This window comes from Neoarius graeffei, chromosome 19 (genome assembly GCF_027579695.1).
Source record: "Neoarius graeffei isolate fNeoGra1 chromosome 19, fNeoGra1.pri, whole genome shotgun sequence".
NCBI classification, from domain to species: Eukaryota; Metazoa; Chordata; class Actinopteri; order Siluriformes; family Ariidae; genus Neoarius; species Neoarius graeffei.
Window position 1 is genome coordinate 36,668,497 of NC_083587.1, and position 17,365 is coordinate 36,685,861.

The window sequence follows — 17,365 nt, forward strand, 5'->3', positions numbered from 1 at the left end:
GCAGTGTGCAAACTGTGCCACATAGAGGTAAAATATAGTGGCAATACAACCAATCTCCGCAACCACTTATCCAGGCACCACGCCGACACAGTTTCAGCTAAACCTGCGGCGAATCAAACTACACTGGAGAAGGCATTTGGTGTTAAATTTCCTTCAAATTCTCAGCGTGCCTTGAGCATAATCGAGGGTGTCGGAATATTTATTAGTAAAGACCTACGCCCCTACAGTGTCGTAGAAAATGCTGGATTCAAACTACTGGTGAAGAGACTGGAACCACGCTATGTCCTGCCCAGTCGCAAACATTTGAGCGAAACTGTTATCCCAAAAACGTATGCAAAAACAAAAGACACACTTGCACATTCGCTGAAGTCTGCCGAGAGGGTGGCGTTGACCTGCGACTGCTGGACCTCAAGAAATACTGTGTCATATGACTTTTTACTTTAAAGTGACAATCCAGCAATATCTAAGTAGATCGATATCGAATCGGATCGTGACCTTATGAATCGGAATCGAATCGATCCAGGAAATCTGGATCGATTCCCAGCCCTAGTTTTGATAACAGTGAAATGTATAAAAATACAAAAAAAAAAAAGCTTAAAACATCATATCCATTATAAACTACAGAGTACTGCTACTGTTAATGAACATTAAAGTAAATAGTGTGTGTGTGTGTGTGTGTCTGCCATATGAACATCAAAGAGAAACTATATAAATAAAAAAAAAAAAATAAATCATGGGCTACTCTGCTCGTCCCTGCTTGGGTCAGCTGATTGTTGTGATTTGTGGCGTTCTGAACACGTTGCCAACAGTAGAGTTGCAGCGTGCCTTCTGGAGGACAAACTACACAGCAGCGACTCATAATACGGTTAAAGTATCCATCTTCCGTCTCTCCGTTTCTTTTTGCCGTTTATCGGCCATTATATATGCAGACGCTGATTCGTCTGCAGTTAGCCCATGCTGGCTGAAAGGCACGGCGATTTATTGGTTCGATGCGAAGTGGTAATTCTGTTGAAATGACTTAACATTTCTCTTTCGTTTTGGGTGTGTTCCTCTGTTGATATGAATCCTCCATAGCTGGGGTGCAGGATAGTGAGTCCTCTGGTAGTGCTGTTCTGCCTGCAGCAGCAGAGGTGTGTACCAAAGGCGGAGCAGCCAGTTTACAACATGGCCATGGCTGATGTTACGGTGTCCTGCACCAGTCTGGACAAAGAAGCACGGGTAAGCAATGGACACACACCACCTCACTGATTCATTAAACTCTCTCATTTACTGTTAACCTGAGATTTAATGGCAACCTGCTAGCGTATAAATAAAACTAAACTAGCATTGATTCTGTGCCTAGATTGCATTATCGTGATTTATTTCAGAGTGCTGTTGAATGCTTGATTACGATTGGTCAGAAGGCGTTGATTAATCAGACAGTAGGGGTGTTCACATGGCAACTTTTACTCCGGTGTAGCACCGGGACTGCCCCGGTAGAGCGTTCACACTGTACAAAGTTATACCGGTGTAGCCCCTGAAAGCTGCTTAAACCGGTGCAGATCTAACCCTGCTCGGGAGGTGGTTTAAGAAATTTACTCCGGAGTAAATGCTAGTTTGCGGGGCAGCACCGATATAAAATGGGACGTCTGAACGCTACAGGGGTAGACTCGCTACGCGTGAGGAGAGCTGATTACATACGGGCATTGCATAATTTGCATCCTGGTATTTTGCGCTTCCAAAATGGAGAATATCATCAACAACAGAACTGCGTGTCTTCCAGTGTTGCCAGATTGGGCGGTTTTAAGTGCATTTTGGTGGATTTGAACATATTTTGGGCTGGAAAACGTCAGCAGTATCTGGCAACACTGGTGTCTTCATCCACGTTGTTTTCCTGGCGCTTGGTGATGCCATGACAACCGGGAAAAGGAAGTACATTTTCACGCATGCGCATATTTCATTTCCGCATTATTACTATCGTATACCACGGTCGCAAAAACTGCCGTGTGAACGCAAGTGGGGCTGCACCGGTGCTAACACGCTTCTCTCTAGTAAGCAGGTTTGTGACGTGTGAACGCTCCACAAAATTTACACCGGTGTAAGATATATCGCAACAAAATACATCGGTGCAGCATCGATGCAAATATGTGCCGTGTGAACACCCCTAGTAGCTCGGACTGAAGGTTTATATTAATGTAATCGTTCTCAGGGTTTCCCTTAAAGCACCATAGCGTACACATATCGTATCGCTATGCTTAATTTATAGACAGAACGCTTAGTGGCATGCCGCTACCCATTAAACCGCCGCTGCGACGCTTACAATTTAGGCCTGCAGTATAAAGCTTGAATCATCATGCATGTGTTTTGTAGCTTTTGAGCAAGTAACCAATACAGTCTATGCAAGCCCATAGCCCTGAACTTGACCTAAGTTCACCGCTCATGTCAGAGAAGGGTATTCCGTGCTGATTGGCTGAATGTGTGCAGTATCCCGTGTTGATTGGATGAGCGATGCACAATTAATATTTATAGGTAAGTTATGCAAAAATGGCGCAGCCTTGAAACTGGGTACGAGTGAGCAAAACGCCAACGGGTTTCAGCTTAATTACGGAGTTTTTCACAAAGAAAACTGCAGAAAGCAACTCGGCAACAATGGCGGACCATAGTTGTGAGACCACAATGGCCAGTTTGCGGCATGTTGCTGACCAGCTCAAGTCTGACAGTGAGAGTATTTAGTAGGGTGCATCAGTTGCCCTCACTTTCATAAAATCTTTTTTTGTTTGGGTGTTCCTTTTCACCAATATAGACACCCTGTAAAATTTTTTGATCATATTCAAAAGTCTAATGGTGGCACCATGAGGTTCATTTTTTGCCAAAAAACGCTTATTTTATGTTTTCGTGTAAGGTTTGAATCACAATGTTGGACTCCATTTATTGATTTCTTGTAAGCCAGAGATCATGTTAAGAACCTTTGCAAGGGATTGAGAAGCATTAATGTGATTCATAATACATTTGTATTGTTTAAAAGTAGTTGAACAATGATTCAATGAACAGCTAAAACTCAAACTGTGCTTGATAATATATTTAGAATATGGACTAAAAATGTGTATCTAAGATATTTGGTATACTCTATAAGGTGCCATAATGTTTCATGAAAAGTGATCGAAATTTTGTCATAAAATAGCAGCTTTTTCCGTAACTTTGAGCTCCTGGTGCCACCATTAAACTTTTGAATTTTGTCAAAATATTTCACCCAGTGTGTTTTCTTACCAAAAGGAACATAAAAACAAAAATGCATCATGATCGGAGGAACTTTTCATTTTTAGGGGGCAACTGATGCACCCTAGTATTTAGTCATCCGCGCTGTTGCCAAAATTTAACGATCGGTATTTTGAACAAGTCGTGCCATGTTGCATCATCGTTCACTTTATTTGATGTGAAATAAACTGCAGTCTCATTTGGAATAGGACGATGTTTTTGAGATGCAAGTGGGTATTGTGTCGGCTTTTTTTTTTTCTGTTTTTAAGGTGGGAATTCAGTAAAATTAGAAGTTAAATATAGTCCCCCCCCCCAACATGTTGAACTGGTAAAAATCAGCTCTACATGTCAGCAGAAGCCATGAAATGAACCCTTATATTCAAAAATTTTCCAGGGGAGCATGCCCCCGGACTCCCCTAGCTTACACACCGCCTACAGTGGTGTGCTTTTTGCACCTTGTTGCGCCGGGTGGGCAACTACTTTTTCCAGTTTTTCTAGGGGAAATCCTGATTCCAATATTCAAGCAGTAACTTGGAGAGATTTGTATTGCAGACGCGTCACATAAACATGCTGAAATTTTTTTTTTTAGAAATGTTGATACGGTAACAGGATTTCTGTGAGGAGTTTAGCATTTTTTGGAAGGAGTCTCCAGTGTTAATGCTTTGTAACCGTCAAAGATAAATCTGCAAGTTTGTTTCCTAAAACAAAAAACAGTCTTCCGAACAGAAGACTGAGGTTTTCGTTACCAATTTGTATTTTCCTTTTCCTTATTAACTTTGAGAGAAAGAGAAGCTGGTGAGGGAGAGACTGGTTATAGTTGTTAATGATAACGAGGACTAATTTGTTTTATGGACCCGGGGTCTGTGCGAGCGGTACTCAAAACGAGGTCCGTAACACAAGCAAGAGGTTCAGGATATATTTACTCAGTGTTCTCCACGGACGCTTTTAAAGTGGAGCACCGCCATGTTATAATTCTGGCCCGCCACCCTTCCCTTGGCCAAAAAAAAAAAAAAGTAACTTCATCAGTATACACCAAATAAATCGTCAAGTATTCGCTTTATTATAATTTTGTAACTATTTAACATGCAGAAGACCATTAAACGAATGCATACGGGGCTACCTGAAGTGGCCACGCAATTGCAATAGAAAACCATCCGGCCGGCTGCATACAGATTGTGACACAGAGCTCTGCAGGTTGAGGTCTATCCCTGCGTTACACTACACCGCACCACGTTACACTATAGACCCTTTTCAGTCACGTGACCTTCGTAAACGCGACCACCATTTTGGACATGTAGCGGACTTCGGCTCGAATCAGTTTGAATGCGAGGAAGGCGACAAACGAAAAACATAAAAGAAAAAGGAGCGAGATGCAGAAAACACCTTCACTATCCAGCGACGTAGGGCATTTACAGGGCGAGCAGAGGGAGAGGTATTTGCAAAAATCGAGGTTAGCAGGCTTAGAGAACGACGTTTACCTGCTTCCACCAGGATTGTTCACTGACGTACGCTCTGGCTTGCTCCCCCTCAAATTAAGCAGCGCGCTCCGGAACCTCGGCCGGAGCACTCCGGGAGCAAGCTGGAGCGCGCTGCTTAATTTGAGGGGGAGCAAGCCGGAGCGTGCTCCGGAACCTCGGACGTTGGCTCCGGCAGCTATTTACACTGGATCCGGTGTAAATAGCTGCCGGATCATAATTACAGTAAACTAGTAAATACAGTAAAGGAAAAACTTGAGACTGAAAGGTTTTAACAGTCATCCAAATGACTGAACGTAAACATTGCTACAGTAACGTACTAGCTACTATGTTGTTGACATTAGCTAGTCAACAATAGCTACTACAGAAGAACAAAGAGGTTACAATGGGTTATTTTAGCCTATTTGGTTACACACTCGCTGCCACAGAATGTTAACAGCAATGTAATGCCTTTTCTGGCTAATTTTATTCGTCTTACCTCCAACAAAGTGGTCACTGCACAAGCGCTGGTATGCCGAGGGCTGCCAATCTTTCCTGTTAATGGCCGCTATCCATCTTCTCCGTCGGGATCCGATAAAATGATAAACCTTGCCTTGTTTGTTGATGGTTACTACATCCAGGTGCACAACAATATAGTGGCATGATGGAAGTCTTGCTGAAAGTAAAAACTTTCTTTGCTGCCGTTCCTCAGTGTTGGCTGTGGTAAACTACTGGTAGTACATGTCCAAAATGGCGGCCGCGTTTGTCGTGACGTCACGTGAAAAGGGTCCATACTGACACAAAGTAACAGCAGCATCTAGCCAGCAGCTCGATAACTTTTCGGGCGCACACGCAGGTTGCTTGAAGCGTTATTGTGCGACGGTTATGCTTATCTTTCGTCTTTTCTGACCATACGCAGTTACAGTAATCATATAACAGCGCACACACACATTCGTTAAAGTGCATATCACGGGTAAATTCAGGAGCAGGATCAATGTAATTCTCCTATTTTATATTAAACTTGGGTCAAATATCTGTCACATTCTGCATTCTCTGCAATTTTTTTTACCTTGCGCAATACCAGAAAAATTCAGTTGAAATCAAGCCATTTGAGGCGAATTGGTCCGCCTCTGAAAAAACTTGGCATTTGGATTTCCCGGGAAACATTGATTTTCGTGATGTCGCGTGCGGGACGCCTCCCTCTGAATCCGATGTCAGCGCTGGTTTGTTTATGAGAAAACGACCTGGTGGTTTTCTACAAATTTCTTCAACGTTATCGTGTAATTATTAAAATGGTTAACAGATGTATCGTAGGAGGGTGTAGCAACACCAATCTTGATGGGATTAGCACTCATCGTTTCCCAAAAGACCGGACAATGAGAGAGAAATGGGAGCGCTTGGTCTACACAGGCTGTGCACTGAAACCGTGCAAAGCTCTCGCAGCCTGCTGGCGCTTCCGCAGGTAACGTCATGAATCTGGCTCCAGACTCCCTTGGGATTTTTCCAGACATGTTTTGTGATTTTATTTTTTTCTGCTGTAGACAGATGGCCTTGTGCAAAATTACCCTTCTGGATGAGTGTGTAAAGGGACATACTTTCATATAAAAAAAAAAAAAGAAATTGGTCCAGAATATGCACTTTAAGTTCAGGTCTTTTATTTTACGTGTCTGTGATTGTGTAGGCGAGAGCTGCATTTTCCCGTTGCTTCACTGTGGTTGTTTACTGCAGGACTTCCGGGTTCCTGGGTCAAAGGACCTGAGTTACGGAGGCCAGGGTGGCTTTATAGTGCCAGTCTCGGGGACGCGCACCAGCTCATGCATGGATTGGAGTGGTTTTAATCAATTAACATTGTGTATTGTAAAAAATGTATGCATTTATTGTAATTGGGGATTTTGTTTATGCATGGAAGTTCATTTATTTTTCACACACAGAAAAAAATATAATTAAATCAGGGATGCATAACAGGCGCATCAGTCTCAACTGAAATGTCAAATGAGTCTCACATTGACAATAAAGATATGTACAGTCAGAATGTGTTAATTTTTTGTAAAATGATTTAGCATTTCCTATCCGTTTATTGGCCAGTTTCACTGTCAAAAAAGCCCAAAGTCCGTCAGCTTGGGCCTGATGTGTTCTGTTGGTGTACCATTCAGGAACGAAAATCTCTGTGGCTCCATCAAAAACCCAAGTTATTGTTGTACATATGTATACAAATAGTCGTCTAGTTGGATTCTGTTCATAATCTATGGAATGCTGTGTTACAGTTAAAGGGGTTCCTGGCTACAAAAGGTTTGAAAACCCCTAAACAAGTCAGTTTGTGTCTTTTAGACAGAAGTGATGGACTTGGTCCAGCTGATGGGTGGGCGGGTCTACCGAGACCTCAACGTGTCTGTCACTCACCTGGTAGCAGGTGAGGTGGGCAGTAAAAAGTACCTGGTTGCAGCCAGCCTGGGGAAACCTATCCTCCTGCCAACCTGGGTCAGCGCATGCTGGGAGAAATCTCAGGACAGGTAGGCGACTGTGTTTGTCTTTTTTATACATGAAAGTCTTCCGGATTTATCCGGATATTTGACAAAACTCTTGAAAATCTCCAGTTTTCCGAATGGAAAAATTTATTTTTTGGATTTTGCGCATTCCTAGACGCGGTGTATACTTCGTATCGTCCTTGCCTGGGCGCAGTCCTTAAATAGCCCAAACATAGTTCATTGATTAAAGACGGGTGTTCTTTGTTAACGGCGTGCATGCTGGAGCTCGTTAGGTGCACGCGCCTTCAGGTGCACGAGCTAAGGCGCGCAGGACTGACACCGTTCTGCACAACACAATCGCACTAGAAAGCGTGTTCAAGCTGCCAGTGTAGCTGCAGTCTTTTTAGTTGCGAATTACAAGTATTTCCTCGTGTTAATAATTCGCCGTGTCAAAACAAGCAAAACTTTCCTCCTCCTTTTGACGTGAAGAGAGAGAAACAATTTATTATATATATTTTTTCCATCAAAGTTGCATTTTGTGGCTTCGAAGCTAACACTACATTCAGACTGCACCCTGAAACGACCCATATCCGATTTTTTTGCCCATATGCGACCTGTATCCAATTTGTTATTGACAATCTGAACGACACAGATCCGATTTTTTCACATGCGACCCAGGCCGCTTGGATATGTGGTCCTAACTCCGATGCATATCCGTTATTTTCACATGCGACTGCAGTCTGACCGGACAGGTCGCATTCATGCGACCTACACGTCATCAACAAGAGACAAATGTCACTATTCTGCGTTGGCTAATCCCGCCTCTTTGGTGGAAAACAACAACATTTGTACAGTTTTCAGAATTTAAATAGACTTTTATAGAATTGATCAAGCTAATGGTGGATTTGGTAGGGACCTGGATGTTAAATCATCCTGTATTACAAGATTATAAGATTGTTCTGGAAATTTCCAGTAATTTGACACCTTCGGTCTCATTAGTCTGCTGCCCACATTAATCAGATTATTGTGCGAGTTCCGCCGCCGCCGCCACAAAAACCACATCGCCAGGTCTCGCCTCATCTCCATGCTTTACTTGCAAACTTGAAGAGTGTGCTTTTTTTTTTGTTTGTTTACGTATAACGTAGATGTGCTTATTACGTGTCACTTTGCTCATGCGGGACACTTTTGGGTCGTTTTCCGTTCATATTGGAGATCTCATACAAGTCTCATATAATTGGTAATGTGAACGGCCTAACAAAAAAATCGGATTTCACAACAAATCGGATATGGGTCGTTTCAGGTTGCAGTCTGAACGTAGTGTTAGTTTTAGTGGCGTTTCTAGAACACAACATCAAGAAAACGTGGAAGAAACAGCAATAATGGAAGAGCCGGTTTCTAAGCTGCCTAAAACTAGCAATGGTAATTATTTTTTGTTACATAATGCACTCAGGCTGCCAGTCAGTGTGTGACCCCGACCCCCGAAAAATCCTAGCTACGCCCCTGACTTACATGAGAGATTTGGTATTCATTGGTGTGTTTAAATTTACAGACAATACGAACTAATGTCAACAATTGGCTTCAACTCGCATAAATATGAATTGGAAATGTTTAATTCACTTTAGTTTATGCAAACGCACAACTCTACTAAAAGATTGATAAACGAGGCTCAATGTCCCCAACATTGAAACCTGAAAGCTTTAAAAACTCTAATGCCGCTTTTCCACTACAAACGCGGCTGAGCCGTGCCGTGCTGAGTCGAGCTGAGTGGGGCTGTTGGAGTTGCATTTCGACTACAACCGCGCTGAACCGTGCTGGCTGGAAGTGGGTGGACACATTGGGTGGAGTTAGCGAAAGTGGGTGGACGTCACGTGATGTCGTTAAGCAGCGCAAACAGTGACATCAGTGAGCTTTTAAGCGGTAGTCTCACGACCCGAATAGTAAACAATAAACATGGAGGACATGGAGTCGTTAGTGTTGCTGGTCTTGGTGCTGTGGCTTGTTGTCACCGACAACGCGGACAGATACTGGCAAGAGCGTATAGATGAGGCGAGGCGCATAAGGCTTCAGAAATTCTCGTAATTCGTAATTCTTCTCCTTCCGGGTTTGCGGTGTTTACAGATCCCAGCGTGCTCCCGGGGTGTGTGTGGGCATGCGAGGACACTCCTCCTCACCAATCAGTGCACAGGGGAGTGTCTGCTCACGCCCCCAGCCTCACTCGGCTCGCTTTGGCTCGCTTCAGCCCCACTCCAAAACCGTGCGAGTTTTAGGGGCTAAGCAGGGCTGAAGCGAGCCGAGTCGTGCTGTTTTTTGGTAGTCGAAACGCGAGCCGTGTCGGGCTGAAGTGAGCTGAAGCGAGCTGAAGTGAGCTGAAAAAGGGTAGTGGAAAAGGGCCATAACAGACCTTTACTTTAACAGTGCTGTTTTGGGATTTTGCTGAGTTTACCTTCAACTGTCTGGCTTTTTTTTTTTTTTTCAAAGTAATGAACTGTGTAGCAGGAAAATCACCGCGTTTTCTAAATGCACTCCTGAAAATTACTCATTAACTCGGGGAATTAAACTTGATATTTTTGACATGTTAATCATTAATTTACATGAAAGGAAAAAGCTTAAAAGTTCTAACTTGTTTTAGTGAAAATAAGTACTAAAATGCACTAGAATGCAGGGTTTTGCGTGGTGTTATTAAAATTTTTTCTGGGGACGTTGCCCCCCATCTTAGTTTGACTTTCAAAAATTCAGGATTTTTTTCTTTGCTCCACTTTCATCTCTACTTTATACATCTCATAATACATCAGTGAATAGGTCCCCGAGTTATAAAAATGGTATATCCCGCCATCTCTTTTAGCTTGTTCCGGTACTCAGACCTGCGTCTGGAGGATTACCGGTGTCCTGTTCTCAGAGGTTGCACTGTATGTGTGACGGGTCTGTCCACGGTGGAGCGTAAAGAGGTGCAGAGGCTGTGCGAACTGCATGGTGGGAGCTACACTGGCCAGCTCAAAATGAACGAATGCACTCACCTTATTGTCAGTGAACCCTCAGGTAGCCTTTTTGAGTTTTACTCTTGACCTTCCATTCTGTTACAGTCACGGTGAACAGGTGGTTTTCTATCCCATGTTCAGTGTATGGGTTTGTGATTTCAGGTCAGAAGTACGAGTTTGCGAAGAAGTGGAACGTCTACTGCATCTCCATTCACTGGCTCTTTGACAGTATTGAGAAGGGTTTCTGTCAGGATGAGAGTCGTTATGCCGTAGAGCGAGAGAACAAGAGGAAGGAGAAGCAGGGCAGACCCAACACCTCCACTCCTACTGGCGCAAGTAAGAGGAAAGATGGCAGAAAAAGTGTTTTCTCTGCTTTTTATTCTTTGTGGTTTTAATTTCTCTGTGCTTTTTTGTTTTAAAGTACAATATTTACAAGGACTTATTTCTTGAGTATAGTGGACATGCATTATGTTTTGTCTGCTCTAGTGATGAGGTTGTAGTTTATACGTCCGTATGAGTCAAAAACAGATCCTTTGTACTTTTTCTGTTTGACAGAATATTTTCTATTTTGCAGCAGATGGACCATCTTTGCTTGGACTGAGCCGTATCTCAAACGTCAGCATGAATGTCAATGAAACAGCCACGACAACCGCAACAATGAGCTGCGTAGAGGCTGCTGATCCAGTTGACACATTTGATACCATCACCTGTCCAGCAGATGACTTATTAGATGGCTGCAAGGTGAATATGGTCCTATGCAACTTTTTTTTTTTTAAGAGAGTATTTCATCTCATCTCATTATCTGTAGCCGCTTTATCCTTCTACAGGGTCGCAGGCAAGCTGGAGTCTATCCCAGCTGACTACGGGTGAAAGGCGGGGTACACCCTGGACAAGTCGCCAGGTCATCACAGGGCTGACACATAGACACAGACAACCATTCACACTCACATTCACACCTACGGTCAATTTAGAGTCACCAGTTAACCTAACCTGCATGTCTTTGGACTGTGGGGGAAACCGGAGCACCCGGAGGAAACCCACGCGGACACGGGGAGAACATGCAAACTCCACACAGAAAGGCCCTCGCCGGCCACGGGGCTCGAACCCGGACCTTCTTGCTGTGAGGCGACAGCGCTAACCACTACACCACCGTGCCGCCCATGAGAGTATTTGTATTTGATTTATTTTGTTAGTAAATAAAATTCTACCTCAGTTCAGGGAAATTAATATATCAGTGAATGAAGCTTTTTATTCATAATTAGCAAATGACCTAATTTGGACAAAATGAGCTCGGGTACTCTGACTGTACCGTGGTTGTTGGTGCCAGAGTGGCTGGTTGGAGTATTTCAGCAATTGCTAATCTCCTGGGATTTTTATACACAACATTCTCGAGAGTTTACACAGAAAGGTGGGGGAAAAACAAGCAAAGAAAAAAAAATCCACTGAGCAGCTGGCCTGCAGGCAGAAACACCTTGCTGAGAGAGGACAGATTCAAGATTTTTTATTTGTCACATACACAATAACAGACACAGTGGTTTATTATTGGGTAATGAAATTCTTATTTTGCAACTGCCTGACCAAACTACGCTTACCAATATAAAAAGAAATATATATATGAGTGATTCCACGCTTATGGGTACTGAAATGGGGACATGAACTTATTTTTAAAAATTCACCTAAAACCATTTCTTTTTTTACCATCAGGTCACAAAACATGTCATCTTTAAATGAATGATATGTTAAAAGATAACTTTAATTTTCTGAGATGTAATAAAAACATATTTATATGCCAAAGTCAGAACGTAACAGAAGTGTTGTGGACATATATATTCTCAATTTTAACAATGTAGAATTACTTTTTGAAACATAGGAAGGTGATGTTTTAGCAAATATAACTAATAAACATGTGTAGTAGAATAAACATACACACTCTTTCAATAAGATTAACATGGTATATAGCTAGATTGTAATTAATTTGTAACAGACGCAAGATGGACAATCGTAACAGAAGTAATGTAACAGACATCATTTTGGAACTCATAGGCTTGACTTTGGCATATAAATATGTTTTTATTACATCTCAGAAAATTAAAGTTATCTTTTAACATATCATTCATTAAAGATTACATGTTTTGTGACCTGATGGTAAAAAAAGAAATGGTTTTAGGTGAATAAGTTCATGTTCCCATTTCAGTACCCATAAACGTGGAATCGCTCATATAAAATATGAAATATAAAATATAAAGTGCATATGGAATGCAAAATATAAAGGTAGAGTGAAAAATGAAGATAACATTTAAAAAAAAAAAGGAGAGGCAAACAATGTGCAAACATAGAGCTAGATATACTGTGCAATGTCTTGTGCAATGAGGAGATTAAAGTCACAAGAAGGGTACTGTAACTCAAATGATCACTCTTTTACAACCATGACGAGCAGAAAAGCATTTCACAAGGAGGGCAGCTTTGTTGAGTTGAACATTTTGAGTGTTATGATTTAAGGGAAATATTATAAAAATTCAAGTGTATGTAATGCCTTTTTGTAATGCTTTAAAAGGAATATACATCATTAGTAACGACCAAAATTAATTAATAAAGCAGCGGAGGAAATATAAACTAGACTGCATTTCCGCAGAGAAAATGCAGTGTGCTTGCTGAGCTGTAGCAGAGCAGCTATCATGCTAAAAGCTAGCATGCCAACATGCTAATGCTAACAGCTAGCATACGAACATGCTAACAGCTAGCATACGAACATGCTAACAGCTAGCATACGAACATGCTAACAGCTAGCATACTAGAGTGGAGGAGCTCCTTATGACATCACTCCACAGTTCTACCCATTCATTTCAATGGCACGGAATTTTGCCAAAAAACGGGAATACCGAACAACCGACAAGGGGTAGTGCAACCATTTTAACAAGCACGCCATTCCGGATCGGGCCCTACGTTTCAGCGTTGGAACGGTGTCTCTGTCTCAAAAGCCCTAGGAGGAGTTGTGGATCCAAAAAACAGGTGAAACGGAATAATAAAAATAAAACTTAAGAAGAACAATCGTGTGCTTTTGCAAGCACACTAATTGCTTATTATATTATCAAGCACAAAACTATTGAGAAATCGCGGTTTCCGGATCCCGGAAAAAGGCAGCCTTGCCCCAGGGCTAATCTCGCATGACGTCACACGTGGAACCCTGGTTATCTGGGCCATTTCGGTTCATCTGATTCCGTGCTTGCTTACTCGCTGAAATTGCATATTGTTGTAGAAATCTTACAGAAATAATGATGGGAAAGTGCGGAGTTGTGTTTAGATGTTCAAATTCCTATACAACAGGACATTCAGTTCACGAATTTCCAAGAACACCCCCCCCCCCCCCCCACACACACACACAAATCTAAAGCGACAGTCACAGTGGGTGAAGTTCGTGCAAACAAAGCGGGCAGATTTCATGTCGCCGACTACTAATAAATCTGATTCATCAAGTGTTCACCACCACCAGAACGACCAGATGGGAATTATTGGAGCAAAATAAAAGAAACCCATTTATTTAATAAATGACCTTTGATCTGACATTTGGACAGCTCGTCGATTCCCGTTATCTCTCTCTCTCTCTCTCTCTCACTCACTCACTCTCTCACACATACACACACACACACACACACACAGTGCACCAGACACAGGATTATGAGCAACATTTACATGCTCGCGACATCCGATCTTATCATATTTGATGCACTTTAACAGGAAGAAAAATAACTGATGTGATGTCATTCCTGAAATTGGAAAAGATAACGTTTTCTCTAAGAGGATCAACTGAGAAGTTTTACATTACATGGCAGCCTTTCCTCTCTTATTTTGATAAAGTGTCTACAGCTTCCAGTACGGCGGCACGGTGGTGTAGTGGTTAGCGCTGTCGCCTCACAGCAAGAAGGTCTGGGTTCGAGCCCTGTGGCCGGCGAGGGCCTTTCTGTGCGGAGTTTGCATGTTCTCCCCGTGTCCGTGTGGGTTTCCTCCGGGTGCTCCGGTTTCCCCCACAGTCCAAAGACATACAGGTTAGGTTAACTGGTGACTCTAAATTGACCGTAGGTGTGAATGTGAGTGTGAATGGTTGTCTGTGTCTATGTGTCAGCCCTGTTCCTGCTTTGTACAAGGAAAGAAGTGTGGTTTAAAGGCATGACGTACACTTTTAAAGTGCATATCCTGGACCAATTTCGGGTTTTTTTATGTGAAAGTATGTCCCTTTACACAGTCATCCAGAAGGGTAATTTTGCACAAGGCCGTCTGTCTACAGCAGAAAAAAATAAAACAACAAAACGCGTCTGGGAAAATCCCAAGGGAGTCTGGAGCCAGATTCGTGACGTCCCCTGCGGAAGCGCCAGCAGGCTGCGAGAGCTTTGCACGGTTTCAATGCACAGCCTGTGTAGACCAAGTTTAGCAGCGAGCGATTTTGCACTGAAATATGGAATTGTCACCTGAGCGCAATGTTACTTCACCTTTGGATGAAGAATATAATGAGATGTCAGAATTATTTCTTACCCTGGCAACAGTGAACTTGTGAATCGCCGATTTTCTTGGTCTTTTTCTCGGCTCTGCTTTGGTCCTCAGCTTCCGGGTGCCTCGAACAAAGCGCTCCCATTTCTCTCTCATTGTCTGGTCTTTTGGGAAACGATGAGTACTAATCCCATCAAGATTGGTGTTGCTACACCCTCCTACGATACATCTGTTAACCATTTTAATAATTACGCGATAACGTTGAAGAAATTTGCAGAAAACCACCAGGTCGTTTTCTCATAAACCAGCGCTGACGCAGGATTCAGAGGGAGGCGTCCCGCACGCGATGTCACAAAAATCAATGTCCCAGCCTGGTGCAGGTCTACAATGTTGTTTCTGGTGTCCTTTGACAGCTCTTTGGTCTTGGCCATAGTGGAGTTTGGAGTGTGACTGTTTGAGGTTGTGGACAGGTGTCTTTTATACTGATAACGAGTTCAAACAGGTGCCATTAATACAGGTAACGAGTGGAGGACAGAGGAGCCTCTTAAAGAAGTTGTTACAGGTCTGTGAGAGCCAGAAATCTTGCTTGTTTGTAGGTGACCAAATACTTATTTTACTGAGGAATTTACCAATTAATTCATTAAAAATCCTACAATGTGATTTCCTGGATTCTTTCCCCCCATTCTGTCTCTCATAGTTGAAGTGTACCTATGATGAAAATTACAGGCCTCTCTCATCTTTTTAAGTGGGAGAACTTGCACAATTGGTGACTGACTAAATACTTTTTTTGCCCCACTGTATCTGCTACAACACTGAACATTCCTTCTCCATCGTTCTTAAGAGATTGCCAATTTGCTGCGTTTACCAAAAGTAACGTGATGTGGAAGATAAGCTTTCGATTACAACTACGCTTCGAGTTGTGCAAGCTCATCTTTGTAACTATACTGTGAACATATAGTCAGACAACAAAAATATTTCATTGGGACCCTTACTTTATCTTAGCAGCACAAAAGCTTTATTGCAAATTCACCACCAGTATGTCCAAATGATCTAGTATACGAGATGTCTTGTACATCAGCCAAGCTTCGACTGAAGTGCGAGTCTTTCTGTATTCTGCAGCTGTATCTATGTGGTGTGGTGGGGAAGAGGTTGGAGAAACTGCGCCGGTTGGTGAACTCTGGAGGAGGCCTGCACTTCAACCAGCTTAGTGAAGAACTTACACACATTGCGATGGGAGAACCAGACCAGGATGTCAAAAGCTTCCTCACGAAAGCCTCTCATAGGTCTGTATAAGTGTAGATTAGAGGATTGATTTTAAATGGGGCATTTTTGGAGATGATTAGTAAGGCGAGAATTAATTATTGATCTAATATTCGCAAAGCTTTTCATTTATGAGCCGTATGCATTTCGAGCTAGAATTAGAAACTTGAAGTAGCAGTTTAGAGAAAAAATATTGCATTGTAATGTACCTGGTTGGATTTAAATTTCCATATTCAGAACAACCATAATCAAAACTTGTTTCAAGATTTGCTTGTGTGTGTGTACATGTTCTATCAGGCCGCATATCGTCACAGTGCAGTGGTTGCTGGACAGTTTCTCTTGTGGCTCTCTGCTTCCAGTGGAGAGTTATTTCCACCCTTCATTCCTCCCTCCTGCTCCAGCCCAAGTGGACATTCCTGCCCCCTGCCCTGCTACATCACGCCCCTCTAGGCCACCTTTTGCCGCCCCACCAGCCCCCAGTCCTAGCCGGCATGCCAGGGCTGAGGAAGAGTTACTCTCGCAGTACGTGGACAATAACCAGACCGTAGGTGAGCTAGGTTCTATGTCCTTGTCTGACCACATGTTGAGAAGTTGCACTGTGTACATGTTCATTGATATAACACGCAAGTCATAGAACCGAAAGCGTAGGAAGTCAGGGAGGGCGTGTGTTGACGAGGCCGATGTTTTTGTATTTGGGAATTTCTCCACATAAATACAGTCAGTCTGAAATTTTGTGCCGTATCGGCAACTGGTTTATGAAACAATCTACACTACCGTTCAAAAGTTTGGGGTCACCCAGACGATTTTGTGTTTTCCATGAAAAGTCACACTTTTATTTACCACCATAAGTTGTAAAATGAATAGAAAATATAGTCAAGACATTTTTCTGGCCGTTTTGAGCATTTAATCGACCCCACAAATGTGATGCTCCAGAAACTCAATCTGCTCAAAGGAAGGTCAGTTTTATAGCTTCTCTAAAGAGCTCAACTGTTTTCAGCTGTGCTAACATGATTGTACAAGGGTTTTCTAATCATCCATTAGCCTTCTGAGGCAATGAGCAAACACATTGTACCATTAGAACACTGGAGTGAGAGTTGCTGGAAATGGGCCTCTATACACCTATGGAGATATTGCACCAAAAACCAGACATTTAGTAGAATTTAGCTAGAATAGTCATTTACCACAGGCGGCACGGTGGTGTAGTGGTTAGCGCTGTCACCTCACAGCAAGAAGGTCCGGGTTCGAGCCCCGTGGCCGGCGAGGGCCTTTCTGTGCGGAGTTTGCATGTTCTCCCCGTGTCCGCGTGGGTTTCCTCTGGGTGCTCCAGTTTCCCCCACAGTCCAAAGACATGCAGGTTAGGTTAACTGGTGACTCTAAATTGACCGTAGGTGTGAATGTGAGTGTGAATGGTTGTCTGTGTCTGTGTGTCAGCCCTGTGATGACCTGGCGACTTGTCCAGGGTGTACCCCGCCTTTCACCCGTAGCCAGCTGGGAT

The 17,365-nt window shown here is 42.9% G+C and overlaps 1 protein-coding gene across 2 annotated transcripts in view; it reads left to right on the top strand.

Annotated features, from left to right (window-relative positions):
* topbp1 (DNA topoisomerase II binding protein 1) overlaps window positions 1–17,365 on the top strand; it is an 88,862-nt gene that overhangs the window by 16,598 nt on the left and 54,899 nt on the right. For both annotated transcript variants that reach the window (XM_060900028.1, XM_060900029.1), the window contains exons 4-10: window positions 1,075–1,218; window positions 7,017–7,198; window positions 9,996–10,189; window positions 10,291–10,464; window positions 10,703–10,869; window positions 15,730–15,893; window positions 16,168–16,418. In XM_060900028.1, the coding sequence (XP_060756011.1) occupies window positions 1,075–1,218; window positions 7,017–7,198; window positions 9,996–10,189; window positions 10,291–10,464; window positions 10,703–10,869; window positions 15,730–15,893; window positions 16,168–16,418 (1,276 nt within the window). The remainder of the gene's footprint in view (window positions 1–1,074; window positions 1,219–7,016; window positions 7,199–9,995; window positions 10,190–10,290; window positions 10,465–10,702; window positions 10,870–15,729; window positions 15,894–16,167; window positions 16,419–17,365) is intronic.